A 17,150-nucleotide genomic window follows, 5' to 3' on the forward strand; every position below is an offset into this window, starting at 1 on the left:
TAGTAATTTTTTATATCAGTTATATCTGCCTCCTTAATGGCTGAAACCAGCAAGGACAGCTTAATTTTACCTCAAAACTTTAGGTACTATACTAAATATACCAGCTAGGTTTCCTAAAACAAGAAGTTAATTATTTTTCATGAACTCCAACAAATATCATTTTTAGAGCTACTATGTCACTCCTTCACTTTTAAAATTTTTACACTAACATCTCAGTGTTAGCACAAAACATGTTACAACATCTCAGCTTTTCTACTTTCCTATAATCATGCTTTTTTCCCGCCTCCATAGGGCGATTTAAACACAGCCTATTTACTAATTCACAACAATATGAATAGAAACAAACATCATACCATAGAAATCTGGATCTAGTATAACAACACTGTGTGATCCCTCATAAAGCAGCCTTACATCATGCAAGGGGCAAGAAAAAATCTTTGGAGGACATAATAGGTTTTCCCCTCTCTCTCAATCAATTTCTGAATTCATCCACATTTGTTTTTAGAAGTAAATGGATTCCCTCCTTAAAATATTGCCATACAATTATTTTAAATATTTGAAGTCTGAATGAGGTTGGGAATGAAAGACTTAAGCAAGAGCTTTTATCAAGAAAAAGTTCTAAATGGTAAAGATACTATTTTATCTTAGAATTAGGAGCGCAAACTAGAAGTAGTGCATGGATTTAGGAGAGTGTTTAGCGCTGCCAATTCAGATTTATATAGGTACACAGATGGCAAAAACTTTAATGAGGGCTCTACATTAGTTTTGTAGCATTTGTCCTACTTACCACTAGATCAAAACAGCATTAGCTTGAGAACATTCAAGCCATTTCCATAAAAGCAGAGAAATATTGGCAAAAAAGAGATCTCTGTTCGAGGGTCTCTCTCATCTGTATACGTGGCAATTCCCACTGACAGCATTGCAAAGTAATATGAAAGAATTCATTCTCACTAAGCCAGAAAGTTTCAAAACAGTAATGCAAGTTAAATTCCTCTACCACTAAACAAATTTATTGTTATGAAGCACAGAGTAGGAAACACATCAATATTCCAAAATCTAGTTTTAATACTAGGATTTCACAAGTATAGTTTTATCACTTCTGAGTATAAAAGATGTCCTTAACAGGCATACAGAAGGCTGGCAAAAATATAGTCATATAGTCTTAATATAATCAGTCATAAAGAGGCTGCACCTCAACAAGACAAACCTGCCAGCAAAGCGTTCCCATTGCACCTTTTTACTGCAGAAAAAACCCTTGAACAGAGTTCTCTAAAATGCAATGACCAAATCAAAACATTTTTACCTTGTCACAGAGAAAAACATTCATTAATTCCATTAGTCAACTAAAGTGACCTTCCAGAGCCTAGGCAAGGCCGCCAAGACATGCATTGTTTCCATAAAACATGTTTAAGGGAAGACCTTTAGCTTACCGTTACAGACTTCAGAGTCATTCCGTGATAGGTACCCATGGTATCGATTTTAAAGCCTTCCGTTTCTGCAAAATAGAAGAGTCTCTTGTAAGTTGTTCTGAGCATTGAGACATCATGACTAAACAGACAACATCGGAAGTATCTTAAGTTATTTTTGCAAAGAACATGTCTTGTTGTTGGCTCAGCTTAGGTTCTGTTCATACTACAAAACTTGGTTAGCATTTAAGAGACCAGTGTTATCTTTAAGCAGCGCTCCATTTGCTATTTCTGCTTTCTGTAACCAGAGTAAGCTTCTTCTGCTGCATGGAATCATTCAGAGGAAGGACGTAAATTTAAATCTTTGCAAGAATGTGGAACAATATGCATGCAGTCTCAGAAATTCTCTTACTACAAAATGCAGAAGCAACTAATTCCCAGAATGCATTATGATGCAACATATTCACAGCTGTATGAATACAAAAATTTACTTAATCAGAAACTGGTATACCAACTGACTATAAAACCATGGACACTTAATAGGATAAACCCACTTCTGCAGTACAGAAAAGCAATAGTGTCGTTATCACATGATACACAAAACAAACCACAGAAATTCACACTACCAGACTAAAAGTGATAAAAAGCTGTGTTTTTTCTTTCCTTTTTTTTTTTTTGGAACACTTTTAATCAGGCTGAATATATGCTAAGTGACAGAAGTCTACAAGTGCTCAGTGACTAAGCTTTCTGCTGCTAGCCTTTTGGGGTTTGAGAAGCCCTTCTGTCTTCCTATTTTCAGTACTAAGTCAGCTCACGACTGCTGCCACCGGAATTTGTAGTGAAACCTTTTCCCATTTGTACATTCCCTAATCTCATGCATCTGTTGTCAGCTGGCCCTCCCGACCAACAGCTCAATTAGTTCATGCTTAAAATGGCACGATTACTACTAATCACCAGGGATGGCCATGAGAGGTCATCAGAATGGTTTGTGGTGGTTACAACAATGGGAGCAAAGCAACTGGCAGCACAGAGGCAAACCCATCTGGGCTGCCACACTGTGGCAAGATATTGCTACCCAAGTAGAGAACTTGGTTGCTAAAGTATGCCACATAGATGCTCAGGTATGCAAGAGTCAACCAGCTGGTGAATCAGGCTGCTGAGACTGAATTGGTTGGGTGGATCTACACTGGCAACATAAGGGTGAATTATTTATAGCTCAGTGGGCCCAGCAAGGCAGAGATGCAACATATTAGATGGGCTCATGATTGAGGGGTGGACCTGACTGCACAGGTTAGCCATGATTGTGAAACATGTGCTGCAATCAAGCCAAGCAGTTAAAGACACTCTGATATGGAGGATGACGGTGACTGCAAGCATTTGTCTATGCTAAGCAACTTCTGTACTATTTCAACTAGACTTGAGTAAAGGTACTTGATGCTTGCAGAAACCCTTATTGAGAATTGGAGGTTTATTGCCTTTTTTTTTTTTAACATCATCTTCACACTATGCAGCAGCTTAAAAACTTAGAAACCCAAAATAATGCATAACCAAGGTTAATTCTCATACTTGAGCCTACAAACTTCCAAGAAAAATATCAGAGTTTCAATACTGTAAGAGCTTCTTGTGCTTACCATGAGTACATTAACTTAAATTGAAACCTAGACAACCCTGACAACAATACAGATGGCCCTGGGAAGCATCTATCGTTGATCATCCTTTCTTCCTTTAGATGAGGAAGATTATCAGAGTTGTAGGAAATGAGGCAGAAGAGTTCTCCAGATTTTATTACTCTCCAGTGCCTACGAGAAGATACCAAAGAGTTCAAAACTGATCGTACTTCTCTCACCATAATGACAGGTATCTGCTATCTGAACACTGTTTTTCAGTTTTGCGTCTTTTTTTTTTTTCCTTCCTCCTCAATTATATTATCAAACCTACCACCACGCAGAGAGGCCTAGTCTTACTGACTGGATCATATTTTACTTGCACTGCCCACCATACCACAGGCCGTTTCTCCATCTCACTGCACAAATTCACGTTTGCTCCAGCCCTTCTTTATCTCAGCTTCTCAAAGCCCTCCCTTCTGCCGGGCTTGACATTCCTGAACTATGCAAAGTTGATTTTGAGAAAGCAAAATGCAGGTAGGTACAGTCATGAGTTTCTTTACACATTGAACCTCAGCACAGGGCTAACACAGCAGAACTGGAGCTAAAGATAACAAAGTTTCTTCTGACCAGCATTTCTACAAATAACAGTTTTCTCACTGACTATATAGGTCACTGTTTCTAGGCAAGGAACATATTAATGTTTCAGGAAGTGCCTGAGGCCTTACAGAATACGTGGTAGAGCTCCCTTCAGTTGAAGGGATGCTTTTGCTGACCTGGAGTGACACAAATCAGAGATGCATAATCTAGAATGACAGCTATTTGGGGATTACAGATGATTACCAACAGAGGAAACTTTGCCCTCTCCAAATTGGCATATTATGGGTTCTTCTTACCTGTGACATAAAAGGTTCTCAACTATTTCAACCAGACATCCTTCCCAAACTCAGGGAATACAGACACCCCTTAACAAGACCAGCAAGCAGCACACCCCGCCATGCCTGGCCTGCCCGCTCCTCTCCTCTCAGCACAAACCCTGCTTCTACAGTTAATTAGTTCTTCATATTTGCTCTCCATTTCAGGTATTTCTTTCCAACAACCTTTTTCTTTGTCCCTGTAAAACCTTGCATTCCTCCTGAACTAAAAAAAAAAAAAAATATACAACAAGAACAAAAACTAACTCAAGTCTCCATTAGCCACACAAAGGGAATAAAAGCCCACAGAGCCACCATCACAGTTATAAAATAAAATTTAAAATCAAAGGGGAGAGAAGCACCTTGCAGGGAACAAGCCCCTGTTCAAACGCAAATGGTTTCATCTTTTGCAAAAATCTCAAGTCCCTCAAAAATGTGTCCTGGTTCATGTAACGAGCCACAAAAGCCACTAAACCGGGCCCTGGATCTCAATGCTTTCCTTCTCGCAGCCTTGTGCTGCCCCCTCCTCCTAGCAAGAAGAGCAAACAACGAGGATCCGAAGAGCCAGCTATTGCCTCAGGCATTAGTGAGTGGGCTCCTAGCCTGCTAAGTATTTTCAGCAGGTATACAGGCCTTCCAATGCTATTTAACAGCTACTTAGGTGTTAAATAAAACATTTCTGATAATCGGTAAATAATGGCAGAGTGCCTTTTCTTACTGATGTAAATCTGAGAGAAGCTGAATGGCCCCAGTAGAATGCAGGTGCCCACTTAGGTTCCTGCAAACAGTCACCACAGCCGCTATGAGGTCTCCTGGGGACTCCAGGGCCTGCTACTTGCAGGTAGGGTGGGATGAGTAGAAGAAACCACCTCCCAAACAGCCCACCAGCTCGCAACTTTCCTGCCTCAAAGTCTTAAGCAGCTGATGAATGAGTTCAGCATTGCCAGCTTCCAGATAACCACAGCAACAGCATGGACATTCTTTGCTCAGAATAGTTTTTCCCTGATCCTCTTATTTACCACGTGATACTCTAACAGTCAGCCACTCACACTGCACTCACTTGCAGAAATCAACACGGCAAACTGCAAGAGCCCTGTCACCTGTACATTCATGCCTTTTTTGAAGGTCTTAATTTCTGCACATAGCTACATACAGTACCTTCAGCTCCACTCCCTGTACACAGCCTATGCAAAGCAGGGAACAAATGCTTCCAAGTCAGGAACTACACAGCTATGGCTGCATTCCCACTTCAAGAATTACTGAGGCTGTTAGCCAGGTTGCTGCAGCTGTTTGTAAAAGACATTCGAGGGCCAAGACAGAAAGAGGAGCGGCATTTCTTCCAGAGCATTCTCTGAGGGCAGTGGCTGACCCCGACACAGCTGCTCAATAGCAGCCCTAGGACACAAGAGGACCAACAGGTCACAGTAAAGAAGAGCAGAACACAGAGCAACCTGGAGCACCAGGGGACATGCCCCCAGCATACATCAGCATAAATGCTGTACCATACATACTCTCTGACTAAGAACATAAATGCAATGCATTTCTTCTATCCCTTCCTCAGCAGCTCAAACCTGCGCTGCTGAGTCACGCAGCAGCACAGACATGAAATATTGATGCCTGGCCAAGCATTAGTTTGCAACTCCAGTTTCAAAAGCCTACTTTCACCAATGACGACAGAGAAAACAACAGTTAAAATTGTAAGTCTACTAAGAAAAGGGTAAGTATTTGGGAAGAAAAGAGACCCTTTAAAAGAAAAGCGTCATGACTATGAAACTGCATATCTTTATTTTTCAACTTGGAATTGGAGGCAGAACAACTGCTAACAAAAGCTACATAACAGTCTTCAATAACTTGGATTTTTTCAGTAAAATTACAAAATAGCTAGGCAATCATATACACTTCACTTACGCAAAAAGCAGTCCAGATTAAGTACTTCAAATACAGAGTAAAGAATGCAAGCAAAACCCTGCATTAACATATAGTGGCAAATGTATTACAGCTTTCTCTGTTTGCCAAATATAATCAGTTTAATAAACATAAGCATTGTTAAAAACATCTTGATCAAGAAATGTCTAATACCTACATCTCTAGAGACTAAACACAATAACAACTACTACTGCATAATCAGTTCTAGTGCTTCAAAACAAACTATCGCCAGCTAACAATAAGACTAGCTTTTCTTCTCCAGTCACTGCATGTATTATGATCACAATTTCACAGTTCAATGACCCAAAAATTCTCTAAAGAACCATATACTTTTCTAGCGTGGTTCATCACTAGTTACCTTTCTAGCATCACCATGCATCAACCTGAGTGCCTCCTCTCATTTAGAAGAATTAGACCTAGTAATGAAAATACACACACTAATGCATCAGCTTATTGGACTGATTATCTTCTCCATCATCATGCAGTCAGATGTTCCATTTCCTCACATATGAGGATAAATGCTCAAAGCGCCTTCCATTTGCTCAGAGCCCACTGCTCTGTGTCAATCTAGGTCACTAGACATTTTGCTTCTGCACCTGCTGCAGCTCTAGCCATCAGATCCAGGTGTAAACTTGAGCACCGATACATTGCCTAAGAATAACAGTTTCAAAAAGACTTGTTTCTTGAAGGAAGTCTAGGCAAACAAACAGTTTGAAGGAATACCGCTCTCCAAAACTGGAAAACTCAAAAGGCTTTGCTTGAATTGCAGATGAATAAGATTGAATAATCACTTTTTTTTTCATCTGTATACTTTTCAAAACAGATAGCAACAGCTCTGCAGACTGCCTGGAAATGATTCACTACCCCACTTCACAGCCATGGTAATTAAGTCACTGACACCAAATTTCATTCTACAAAATAGCTTACTGAACACTCCTTTTCAGTACTACTCCCTAACAAGTAAAACTGAAGTTTCAAACCTAAATTTCCAAGTTACACTAGCTAGAGCTTACAAACTTCTCTGCAAAGTTCATCTAAAACAGTTTAATAACAATCTTACAGGTAATTAAATCCAAGTTCTTAAAGTGTCACAGTACTAATAAAAAAAATCACAACACAAATCTGTGTATATTTTCCACTACTGAATAGACACATTATCAAAGTACCTGGTCACACAAAGCCAGGAGAGTGAGAGCACAAAAACAATCTACTTTTTCCAAACATGAAGCTCTTGCAAATTTTCTGCCAAAAAGAAACAGAATCCTCTAACCTTAGAAATGAATGCAATAAATATATCTAACACATTAGTCATGTTTCAGAACTCTGGAACTCCTACTACCAATTCTCCTACAGAACAGAAGTCACAATTTAAAAGATATACTTAAAATGAGAAAAATTTTAAGGAATTTTTGTTGACAATGCACAGGAGACAGGAAAAAATATTTTCCGTGGTCCAGAGTCTCTTCAGCTTTAAAAACTCCTTAGTCCTCTACTGCCTAGACCTAACACTTAACACAATTGTTTGCAATCAACATACGTCTGAAAAACTGTATCTATGTTTGAAAATCCAACAATTACAAGAATAATTTAAACATAAAATGAAAATAGCAGGAAGTCACAAGCAACGCTTTCCCGAAGAATTTGGTTAATTATTCTTTTCACCATTACGGAATGAAATCATGGGGTTGTACAGCAAGCCCCTCTCCAATTTACACCGAATAGGACTAAAAGTAGTGGCATGACTTTACAATGACTGACTTCTGCTATGTTGAAACCTTAAGAAAAAACAACAATGTGGAACATTACTAAAAGGACAAGACTTAGAGCAGCACAGAGAAACTTTACTTTGCCACCTATACTGTTAGATGCACTCAGTGGAGCAAGAATTGGTACAATCGGTACATTTGAACTGTTATACCTGGGCATTAATTGATTTCTCCAGCTCTAATTTCACACTGTCCAGTATAGCTATTTACTTTAAGAAAAACTCTTCATAGGAAATTGTAGTGAAAGAAAAACTACTTGGCAAATGCTCAAGACTAAAAATTATCAGAAACAAAACTGAACAGGCATTAGTAAATATATTCAGGGGAGGGTTTTTTCCTTCTTTCCCATTTCAATACAAAATTGAACACAATCAGCTACAGTACAGCACATACGTGGAATACCATGTAAATTCTCAGATGTTTGTTATTAACTTTCCCCAAACAAAAAATGGTATTAACTTTGACAAAGCAAAATACTCTGCAAGACGCAAGCTGAACTCCTCATCTATAATTTACAGTAGCATTTAACAGCATGTAAGCTCTTGCAGCCAGAAAAGAATGCCCTACGCATCATGCATAAGAAGCTTCATTAAGGAAAAGAATGATTTTGTTTGATAACAAGAATGAAGAGGAAACTCAGAACCGTAGAAGAATTTGCCTTGCCCTCCGCAAGAAACAAGAAAACATCCAACCACAACAAACACTACTTGCAAAACCGAAACACAGCAAGACAACATTACTAGAACCAGAACCTAAGATGAAAAAAGCAAGGGGGACACAAAACAAATTCTGATTTAGGAAGACAAATCATCACTAAAGTTCAAGCTTCCACCCTGGTTTAAAATGAATGAAAATTCTTAAATATTGTAGATTATTTCCATCTTCTCTCTAGAAGGAAGCTAATACTTTGCACTGCTGTTGCCATTTTTTTCATTAGACACATAAGCTAATAATACTTACAATTACTGAAAGCAACTTCTAAAGTAATTGTGTTTGTGTGAGGAGGGGTAACTTATTTCATTTGATGCCTCTAACACTCATATTTGCAAATCTAGTGTTTTGTTTTGTATTTATTAATTGCATGTGACCTTCCCAAACCATTTTTTTCAGCAAGTTCTGGTTTTAAGCTTTCAGTTTGCTTCCTAAATGGTAGAAAGAATTGCTAAGAGATAATGTTTAGACTTCGTTACCCAGTATTACCATTGGACAAAAGCTAACTTTAGGCACAGCAATAGCTTTTTTTGGTCTTTGCTTAGGTTTGACGAGCAACGGCACAGAAAATCCTGGAACCCTAACTTTACAACTCATTGACTTCACTTCCCTTTTTTATTTTAATTATTATTTTTAGGAAGGATTACAATCAACTTACCCTCTTTGCCTTTGAATCTTTCCTGATCGTATCTGTTGTAGGCAGCTGGAATAGGTTGCTTATTTCGCAGAGTAGGATCCTAAAACAGGTTAAGTAAGTGCTTTTTAGACATCTTGAAAGTATCTGTTGATTTGTGAAGTTCACAAAGCATTACACAGAACTGCTTAAGGCAATAAAATTAGTTCACTTCTGTAGGACTTCCAACGTATTTGAATACTGCTATGTCTAGTTTCAACATCCACTTACAGCCTAACAGTAAGTTTGGAAGTATATACTGAACGGAACGACAACAACCTGAGGCAAAACTGAAGTAGTAATAGCAAACTATATTAGCTAAAATCTTCAAGTTTTCTAAAATCAGAGTTCTTGTAATATCTCAAGATTCAGAAAAAAATTTGTCAACTGGTAACTCATGGTTAAGGCTTCAGCCACACACACACAATGTTCCTTGCCAGCTTGATTAAGCTAGAAATCTGTTAAACTGCCAGAATAAAACCAGATTTGGTAAAAAAAGCATTTTGTAAATAAAAGGGGGAGGAGAGGTTTGGTTTCATGTTTTTTGTGTGTGTGGTTTTTTGTCTATTTGTTTTTTTAAGTCACCTATAACATGCCGCTATATACCAATTCATTTTTTCTGTGGCTGATAGTATTCTGCCCTGTATGTTTGAAGAGTCCCATGGACAATTTATGAAATTCAACATAAAGCAAATATTTAAAAGTTGAAACTCACCTTGCTACTTAAATTTAGTTCTTTGTTAAATGCAGTGGTAGCAAGAATAAACTCAAGTAAAATTAAACAGTTTCTATAGCAGATTGCCACTGAGTTCAAGAACATGTTATGTTTAATAAAGACCAATAGTAAACATACAGAACAAACCCTGTCTAATACCTAGACAACTTAAACAATAAAGCTGTAAGTCTGTCCTCCTGATTTATTACAGGCAAAAGAAAGCTGGTTCAAGCTGTTCCCGCCAGTGAGTCATGTTCCAGATTCTTAAGCATTTGCTACCCTATCTGTCAAAAAAAAAAAAAAAACACCAGCAAAAAAATTTGTTTGAAATGGCAGTAGTCTCAAGTAACACATTTCTCCCAAATAGATGCAGAATGTCTCTGGTGTTTGATACATACCGAAGCTGGCACTAACACTTTCATTGGTAAGTAACAAGAACATATTGAACAAATTAAACTAAAATATTCAACTCTTTAAATACCAGTAAATGTAACTTAAGGCAAAGAATATCTGTGAAGTTATGCTTGAAAGTTATTCATTCACTGCAATGACACTAGAACAAGCTTCATGTTTAATAACTAAAAGACAGTGTACTCGCACTTTTGGAATGAAAGCCTTCATATTCAAGGTGCTGCTCTTACCGTCGGTGCTGTATTTGGTGCAGGTCTTTGCTCAGGTGCTCGGCCTTCTTCTCTGGCTTTTACTGATTGAAGAATTGCAAAAATATTCTTGGCAAAGTTCTGAAAAACATATTGAATACCTGTGAACCTTGATGACTGTTTCAAGCGATACTAATACACATGAAAGAAACCATTTGGTTAACTTGTGCTTCACAGAAAAACAAAAAAGTCACTGGGGCATGAGTTATATCAGTTAATGTTTTTAAGCATATTCCTCCAGCTAATATTAATAGGATTGTTTTACTCCAAACAAAAAGTGCTAATTAAACTTTTGAAAGGCAGATACTTATTATGTTACCACTTAATAGGCATTAAGTTAGAGATACGTACACGTCTTTCATTACTATTTTAGTAATGGATCATCAGTAAAAGAAGCCTTTTATCAATTAATTAAAGTGACTTTTTAATAGTTTGGAATAGTATCAAGTATTCATATGCTTAGCTTACAATGCTATGGAAGACTAACACTGAAATATTGTTAACGAAGACCACCGGCATTACAAACCAAACGCAAAAATTATAAAGCAAACATGTCTGACGTGAATTTTATAGAAATTATTTAAAGAGAGGTGTAATTCAAAGCTTCTCTAAGCTCACTCACTTGACCTCAGTCAGTCAGCATGTTGTCAATTTGCTCCAAGCCAGAAGGGCTGGAACTGGAATACGCCCAGAAGCCACTTATGAAGGCAAAGCCATTCCTTGCACACACAAAAAAGTTCTTTTCACAAAGGCTGAAAGAACTCATGCAACACTATTTCAAGTTCTTTCCTGTCAAAAAAAAAAAAAATCTGGAAAACCACTTCAAAGAGCTGTGAGCCATGTGCATATCAATTACATGTGGATACTCCAGATCAGCCCTGTTCTTTGGAAAGTGAGTGTTTTATGTTTTTACTTGAAATTCGGAGACTTCCCCCAGACACTGGACTGGGCAGCACAATTCTAGTCCTTGCTGTGCTTCATCACATATTGCCTCTTGAAAAGACAAGCTCCTGAGTCTTCTGAAACTCAGAAGGATGAACTAATTAAATAACAAGAGAAGGAACTTAGAGTGATTGTCCGTGTAGAGGCCAAGTCTTGCAGTCACAGGGAAACTACAGCCAGCTTTCACAATCCTATCTCATTCATAAAACCTACAGTTAACGTACTCATAGAACGGAAATTAAATTTCCGATTATGATTTTTTCAAAGGCATTTTAGCATCTCAGTTTTTAATAAATTGAAATTCCATGTCCTGGACCAAATTTTAATTTCCTTCGGGTTAAAAAAAAAAGATATTCTCCAGTTTGCTGGAAAGAAGTTGTTAATAAGCATAGAATTACAAAGTGTTCTTGCTGATGTTTTCTCTGACAGCATGAAAATGCAGGTCCCCCAAGGACGCAAGTAATATCTGTTTCGAAGGGGAAAAAAACAGCAGTGCTTTAACAAACGCTCAAACTACGATCATCATCTTGCTGTTTATTGGCTTGTTTGGGGATGTGGGATTACATTGTTGTGACAGAAAATGATCGAGCACAAAGTCCATTGCAGGTTCTAACTGATTTGCAAAGCCCCGCAGAGAGGGAAGACCACTAAGTTTTCATTGTTCATCCCTTTAGAGATCCAGAATATAAACATCCCTTAGCTTCTGCCCTAGATTTAGTTAAACTTAATACCAAATGCTACAATTTTATTACCAAAAACTTCCAATCTGGGGGGACAGACCAGGAAACAAAAAAAAAATCCGTCTCTCTCTGTACTAGCTCTTAAAGAAATTTGAACATTCTTTTAAAACAATGCTTAAGAAAATCTTCAGTATAAAAGGACAAGTTCATCAATCCTTGTTTTTATCTGCCTAGAGTGCTGCTACTCCCATGAAAGCTCTTTACTAATTCCAGCCACGTCTACACCTAATAGTATTTTACCACACTGGGGAAGAAAAAAGAGGAAGAATGTTTCAGCAGCTATCAAACCAGGTTTCTGATATTTTCTTAAATAAAGCTCTATAGTAATAGATTTGTCCTCCCATCCTCCTTCATGCCTCTACAGAGAGGACTCATGCACACACTAGATGTAGATAGGAAGAGAAGGCAATGGGAACCAACAGACGATCAAGGACAGCAGCTATGGTCAGATAAACACCGTTGATCATCATCTCACAGCAAGAGTCACACATGTTCTTCAGGAAAACCTTCAATCGTATATAATTTCTCAAGATTTACAGGAGCAGATGCTCTATCCCTTGCCAACATAGTGACTAACATACAGCAAGTCAAGTTACTATCACTGGTGTTAATTTAACACCAGGCTGTTTTAGGAGAAATACCAGAACAAATAAGATCAGCCTGCTCTGATGGGGAAGAGCACCAAGTTACATCACTAGCAGAACTCTTTCTGTAATAAGACTGCTTTCATGTAAATATAGCACAGCTTATTCAAAAGAAAATACTGCAATTTTTATCCTGTAACCTGTATTTAATTTCTGTAACTATCCTTAACCCTAAAGCTCATTGACAAAGAACTCTAGTCACAAGAACAGCTTTAACTGCTATTTATCAGGTTAGGAAAAAATAATTATTTCTAATAATTTTTAGAAAGTATTTTAGAAATAATAATTTCTAATACCAATCATCAAGAAAGAACATTGATTTCATCTCATAAAAAATAATTCTGTGTAAGTAAGAAACACTTACAGATGGCTTACTTACACATGGCTTCACAATATCCCCATAAATCAGCTGTAATCAGTTTGTATCAGATTTTACATACTGGCATTTCACAGCAAAGAAAGAAGATCCTAGAAACAACCCTATAAACTCAAATTCTTATTTGAGATAAGGATTTCTTGTTGGACCTGCATCCCAGGATGATCAAGAGCAGTAGAATACTATAAACATCATCCACATCATTTACAGCAGGCATAGAGAAGGAAGAATCAAGCCCCTTCCACACTTCTTTACACATTTGCTTGATATGCTCAGACATACTGCTAAGTCCTTTGCAGCCAATGACAAGCCAAGGCACGATGCATATTCTCATCACAGATTTTTACTAATTCTTACGTGCTGCGCGGCATGAATGTGCCAACAGTATTCAGGTGTTCTTATTCAAGTACAGAAGTTAAACAGTTTGTGTGGTACATAAACTGATTAACTGTAAAATTAAAAAAATGTTTTACACATGTAAATTTAAATCACACACCTAGATCCAGTGTCATTTAAGGCACTCTCCTACGTCTTAAACTCTAAGCATCTTCCACACAAACTGTTCATAAACATTGAAGCTGATTCTCTCCTCCTTGTTATTCTAAATTGAAGACAGTCTTAGAGCATTGTATTTTGTATTGTGTGCTAGACTGCCCTCAGAATCAAAAGTTGAATACATACAAAATTGACATTCAGGGACAGCTGCATGCATTCAAATACAGGTAGAACAGCTACATGAAGCACTGATATTTTCTGCACTGTGCTTATTCAGACCATAAAAGTTTCCATCATTTCTGACCCAACATCTTTATTCTCCTAACGCAGGAACACTTCGTAAAGACCACAGATAGAAATACGACCTCAGATGATGGAATTGTCATGAAATAATGCCTCCTTTTTGAATTACATGTACATGTACCTCTCCTATTTTCATTCCTTGTTTCCATTGAATAACAAGTAACAGGACAAGATGCTCAACTGCACTGACAGGCGTGCTTGCAGAGGGCTTATGGTACTTCTCAAACTATTGTCCATACACTTTTGGCCTGCAATGACTATAATACAGTAACTCATGCAACAGTATGTTTCATACAGAAGGCATAAACAGAACAAACAAGTTGTAAAAGAACCACCTAAGTATAAATAGATCTTTTTAGTTATGCTTTCAGGATGGTACCAGTGTAAGAAGTTATCGCAATTGATATAGCTAACAAACTGGAGCAGAGTACAGGACAAATTTTTTAAACTCTCCAACTAGGGCATATATAAAAAAAAGCATTAATAAAACTTGATTTGTCACTAACTGCCATGGAAAATGAAAATTAAAGTCAGACACTCCTTTTCACAAAATTTGCTCTGGGAAGCAAATAATATTCCACCAGACAAAAAGTTTAAGTACTATCACAGTCTACTGCACTGAAATAAAACATAGTTATTAGCCCTATTTGTGGACTGTTTCCAGTGACAAGTTTCATTCCTCACTTGTTCTATTTTTTTCCCCACTAGATTTTTATAGCAAGAGTATTTTATGTGAAAGACATGTAAAGCATCTAATTTAAAATAGAATAAACACTAACTCAGAAGTATGAAAGAGCAACACTATAATGTCCTGAAAATAGAACACAGCATAAAATCTGCTTTAAAAAATACCTTGCACATAACCTGAAGTCATTTCTTATATGTACGCACCATATAGAAATGCAGGTGGGTTTTTTTGTTTGTTTGTTTTTATTATTTTATTTTTAAGTCATAGAAGTGCCCAAGTGTGGTGTTACTTTACAGCTAACCTAAATTTCCTTCAGGTAACATAGCTCTGTTACTCCAGAGGTTTTCTGACAAATTTGAGGTACCTAGTCCCAAAACAAGATTCAATATTGCTCAGTATGAAAACAACTTTCACGATCTGGTCCATCCTTCCTTCAAGAGCCGTACTCAAAACACATTGACAAGTGTCTAACAGCAATACAACCATCTTCCCAGTTTTAGCGAGTAAGCTAATATACATTAAAGTAGAGTTTGGGAATTGAAATCTATACCATGTCACTTGTGCACAGGCCTTCTAGAACCACACCCTCATTCCATTTGAAAGCACTAATTGCTATTAACCTGGGACACCTTCATCTTTTCAACTTCACAATTAAGTTCACCACGATCATGAATTTCAGGAACACAGAACAATTCTGCCACCTAGAGCTCAAATATAAAATTGCTTTTACAAAGAACGCTAAGATTGCCAAAATTTTACTCTGACCTTTTAGCTGTCAAAAATAACTAAAAATACCACATTAGTCTTGCTATAAAGTTATTTTAATTTAAGCATTTGCCAATTAAAAGAACTTTCAGTAAAAGCTTTTACTGAAATTGTGGTAAGCATAGTTTGTAATCTCCTTACAGGGAACTTCATTGCTATAAACGTTCAAAAGGTACCAAAAACTTACAAAAACGGTAACTAAAAAAAATCTCAACAGCATTTACTTCAAATATGCTACTTACTGTCAAAGGGGTCAACCCTATTATTGAAAGACTTTAATTTAAAAAAGAAAGTATATAAAAATGCTAGGATTAAGACAGAATACAAACATTTTATTTGGTCTTACTTCCTACTTTGTTAGGAAAGCAAATATTTTTAATATGTTAAGAAGTCAAAATTCAGAACATTTGCTTTTATTTTTTTTCATACAGTAAATATTAATCAGAGAGAGGACTATCTACCCAGATTGTGAGAAAATCAAATTGGCCAGACTGCATAAGGGAATTAATAGGATGTAAGAAGTGAGGCCTTTGCTTCGACATTGCAACACAGATGTAGAAATTAATATGCATGTAAAGAAAATCTTATATTGAAAAACCCCACAATTTTATCAACCAATGATTATGAAACTAAGCTAGAGGGACAGAGCTTCATATAATCCAGATCCTATACCAAGTTGCCTTCCATATGTTCAATTGGACTGATTATGTTGTTCCTTCTGTGCATACGGTTAGTTTGCTCAAGGAAAGGTAATTCTGATATGTTCGTACTTGCAAGAAAATACGACTCAAGACTGCTACCCGAAATTTAAAGTTTTAGCAGTAATCTGTAACATATCCCTAAAAATAAATGGATGAAAGATTTGAAAAAAAAACAGAAATGCTCAGAGCACACTCCTCCTGTAAGAACACCAGTTCACTTCAGAGAATTACAAGTTCACAAGGCCATTACTAGTGAATTTCCAAGATTCCAGTTTTAAGGTTTCTCTACACACAAGGAGCACAGGTTCAACCCAGCCTACTCAATTACCATGCTGGTTATTTATAGAGTATTTCTCAACGTGCTGGGAACCTAAAAAAAATTCAAGTACATCAATCACTGAGATAATTACTCCTTTCCAATATATTTGTGATTGCTGAAAATCCTACTTAGACTACTTTCGCATTCCTACAGGAAGAATTCAAGTGCTATGAACACATTTACAGTAGAAATGGATGGAATGAGGAGGTTTTTGCTTCAGAAGAAAAAAAAGATTGCTGAAGCCTGCTACTAGAGATTACAGAAATCAAAGAATTATTCAGGAAGGAAAGAGAGGAAGAACATGACAGGAAGGAATCAATTTCTGTTTGAACACAAAGTTTTTTCTAGATGTTCAATGGTTTATTTTACGAAACAGATAAAGCAGTAATTCAAAGCTTATAACTCCAAATACTTATGATGTTAAATATTCTATGTATGGGTTCAAATCCTAGCTGCCAGAGAAGTTGCCCAATTCAATAAACAACGGGTCTCTCAATAAATAAGTTACAAAAGCAGTATTTTGCTAGTATTTTCCCTTAAGATTTGCAGTTTCAGTTCAAACTGATTTAACGTAGATAAAATCTGACAAGCTCGACCTGCCCTCCAGAAACAGGTTTCATAGTCAATAGTATGACTACGTTATCAAAAACTCAATTCATACCCTTCTAATGTGGTGTAAGTAAACATCCTAAGTTATTATGTGTGCTTTATACTAAAAAGGCCAGCAAAAGAAACAGCAAGACACTTACAGCATTGACACCTGGTCCAAATATTAATCCACAGATGAAGTAATGTTGACTTCA

General features: G+C 37.0%; 1 protein-coding gene across 1 annotated transcript in view; it reads right to left on the minus strand.

The window, feature by feature from the left end:
• CDC73 (cell division cycle 73) overlaps positions 1 to 17,150 on the minus strand; it is a 96,798-nt gene that overhangs the window by 66,159 nt on the left and 13,489 nt on the right. The window contains exons 8-10 of the mRNA XM_035537324.2: positions 10,357 to 10,455; positions 8,986 to 9,064; positions 1,431 to 1,495 (exon numbers count right to left, since the gene is read on the minus strand). Coding sequence (XP_035393217.1) covers positions 1,431 to 1,495; positions 8,986 to 9,064; positions 10,357 to 10,455 — 243 coding nt within the window. The remainder of the gene's footprint in view (positions 1 to 1,430; positions 1,496 to 8,985; positions 9,065 to 10,356; positions 10,456 to 17,150) is intronic.

This window comes from Cygnus atratus, chromosome 8 (assembly GCF_013377495.2).
Source record: "Cygnus atratus isolate AKBS03 ecotype Queensland, Australia chromosome 8, CAtr_DNAZoo_HiC_assembly, whole genome shotgun sequence".
Taxonomy (NCBI): Eukaryota; Metazoa; Chordata; class Aves; order Anseriformes; family Anatidae; genus Cygnus; species Cygnus atratus.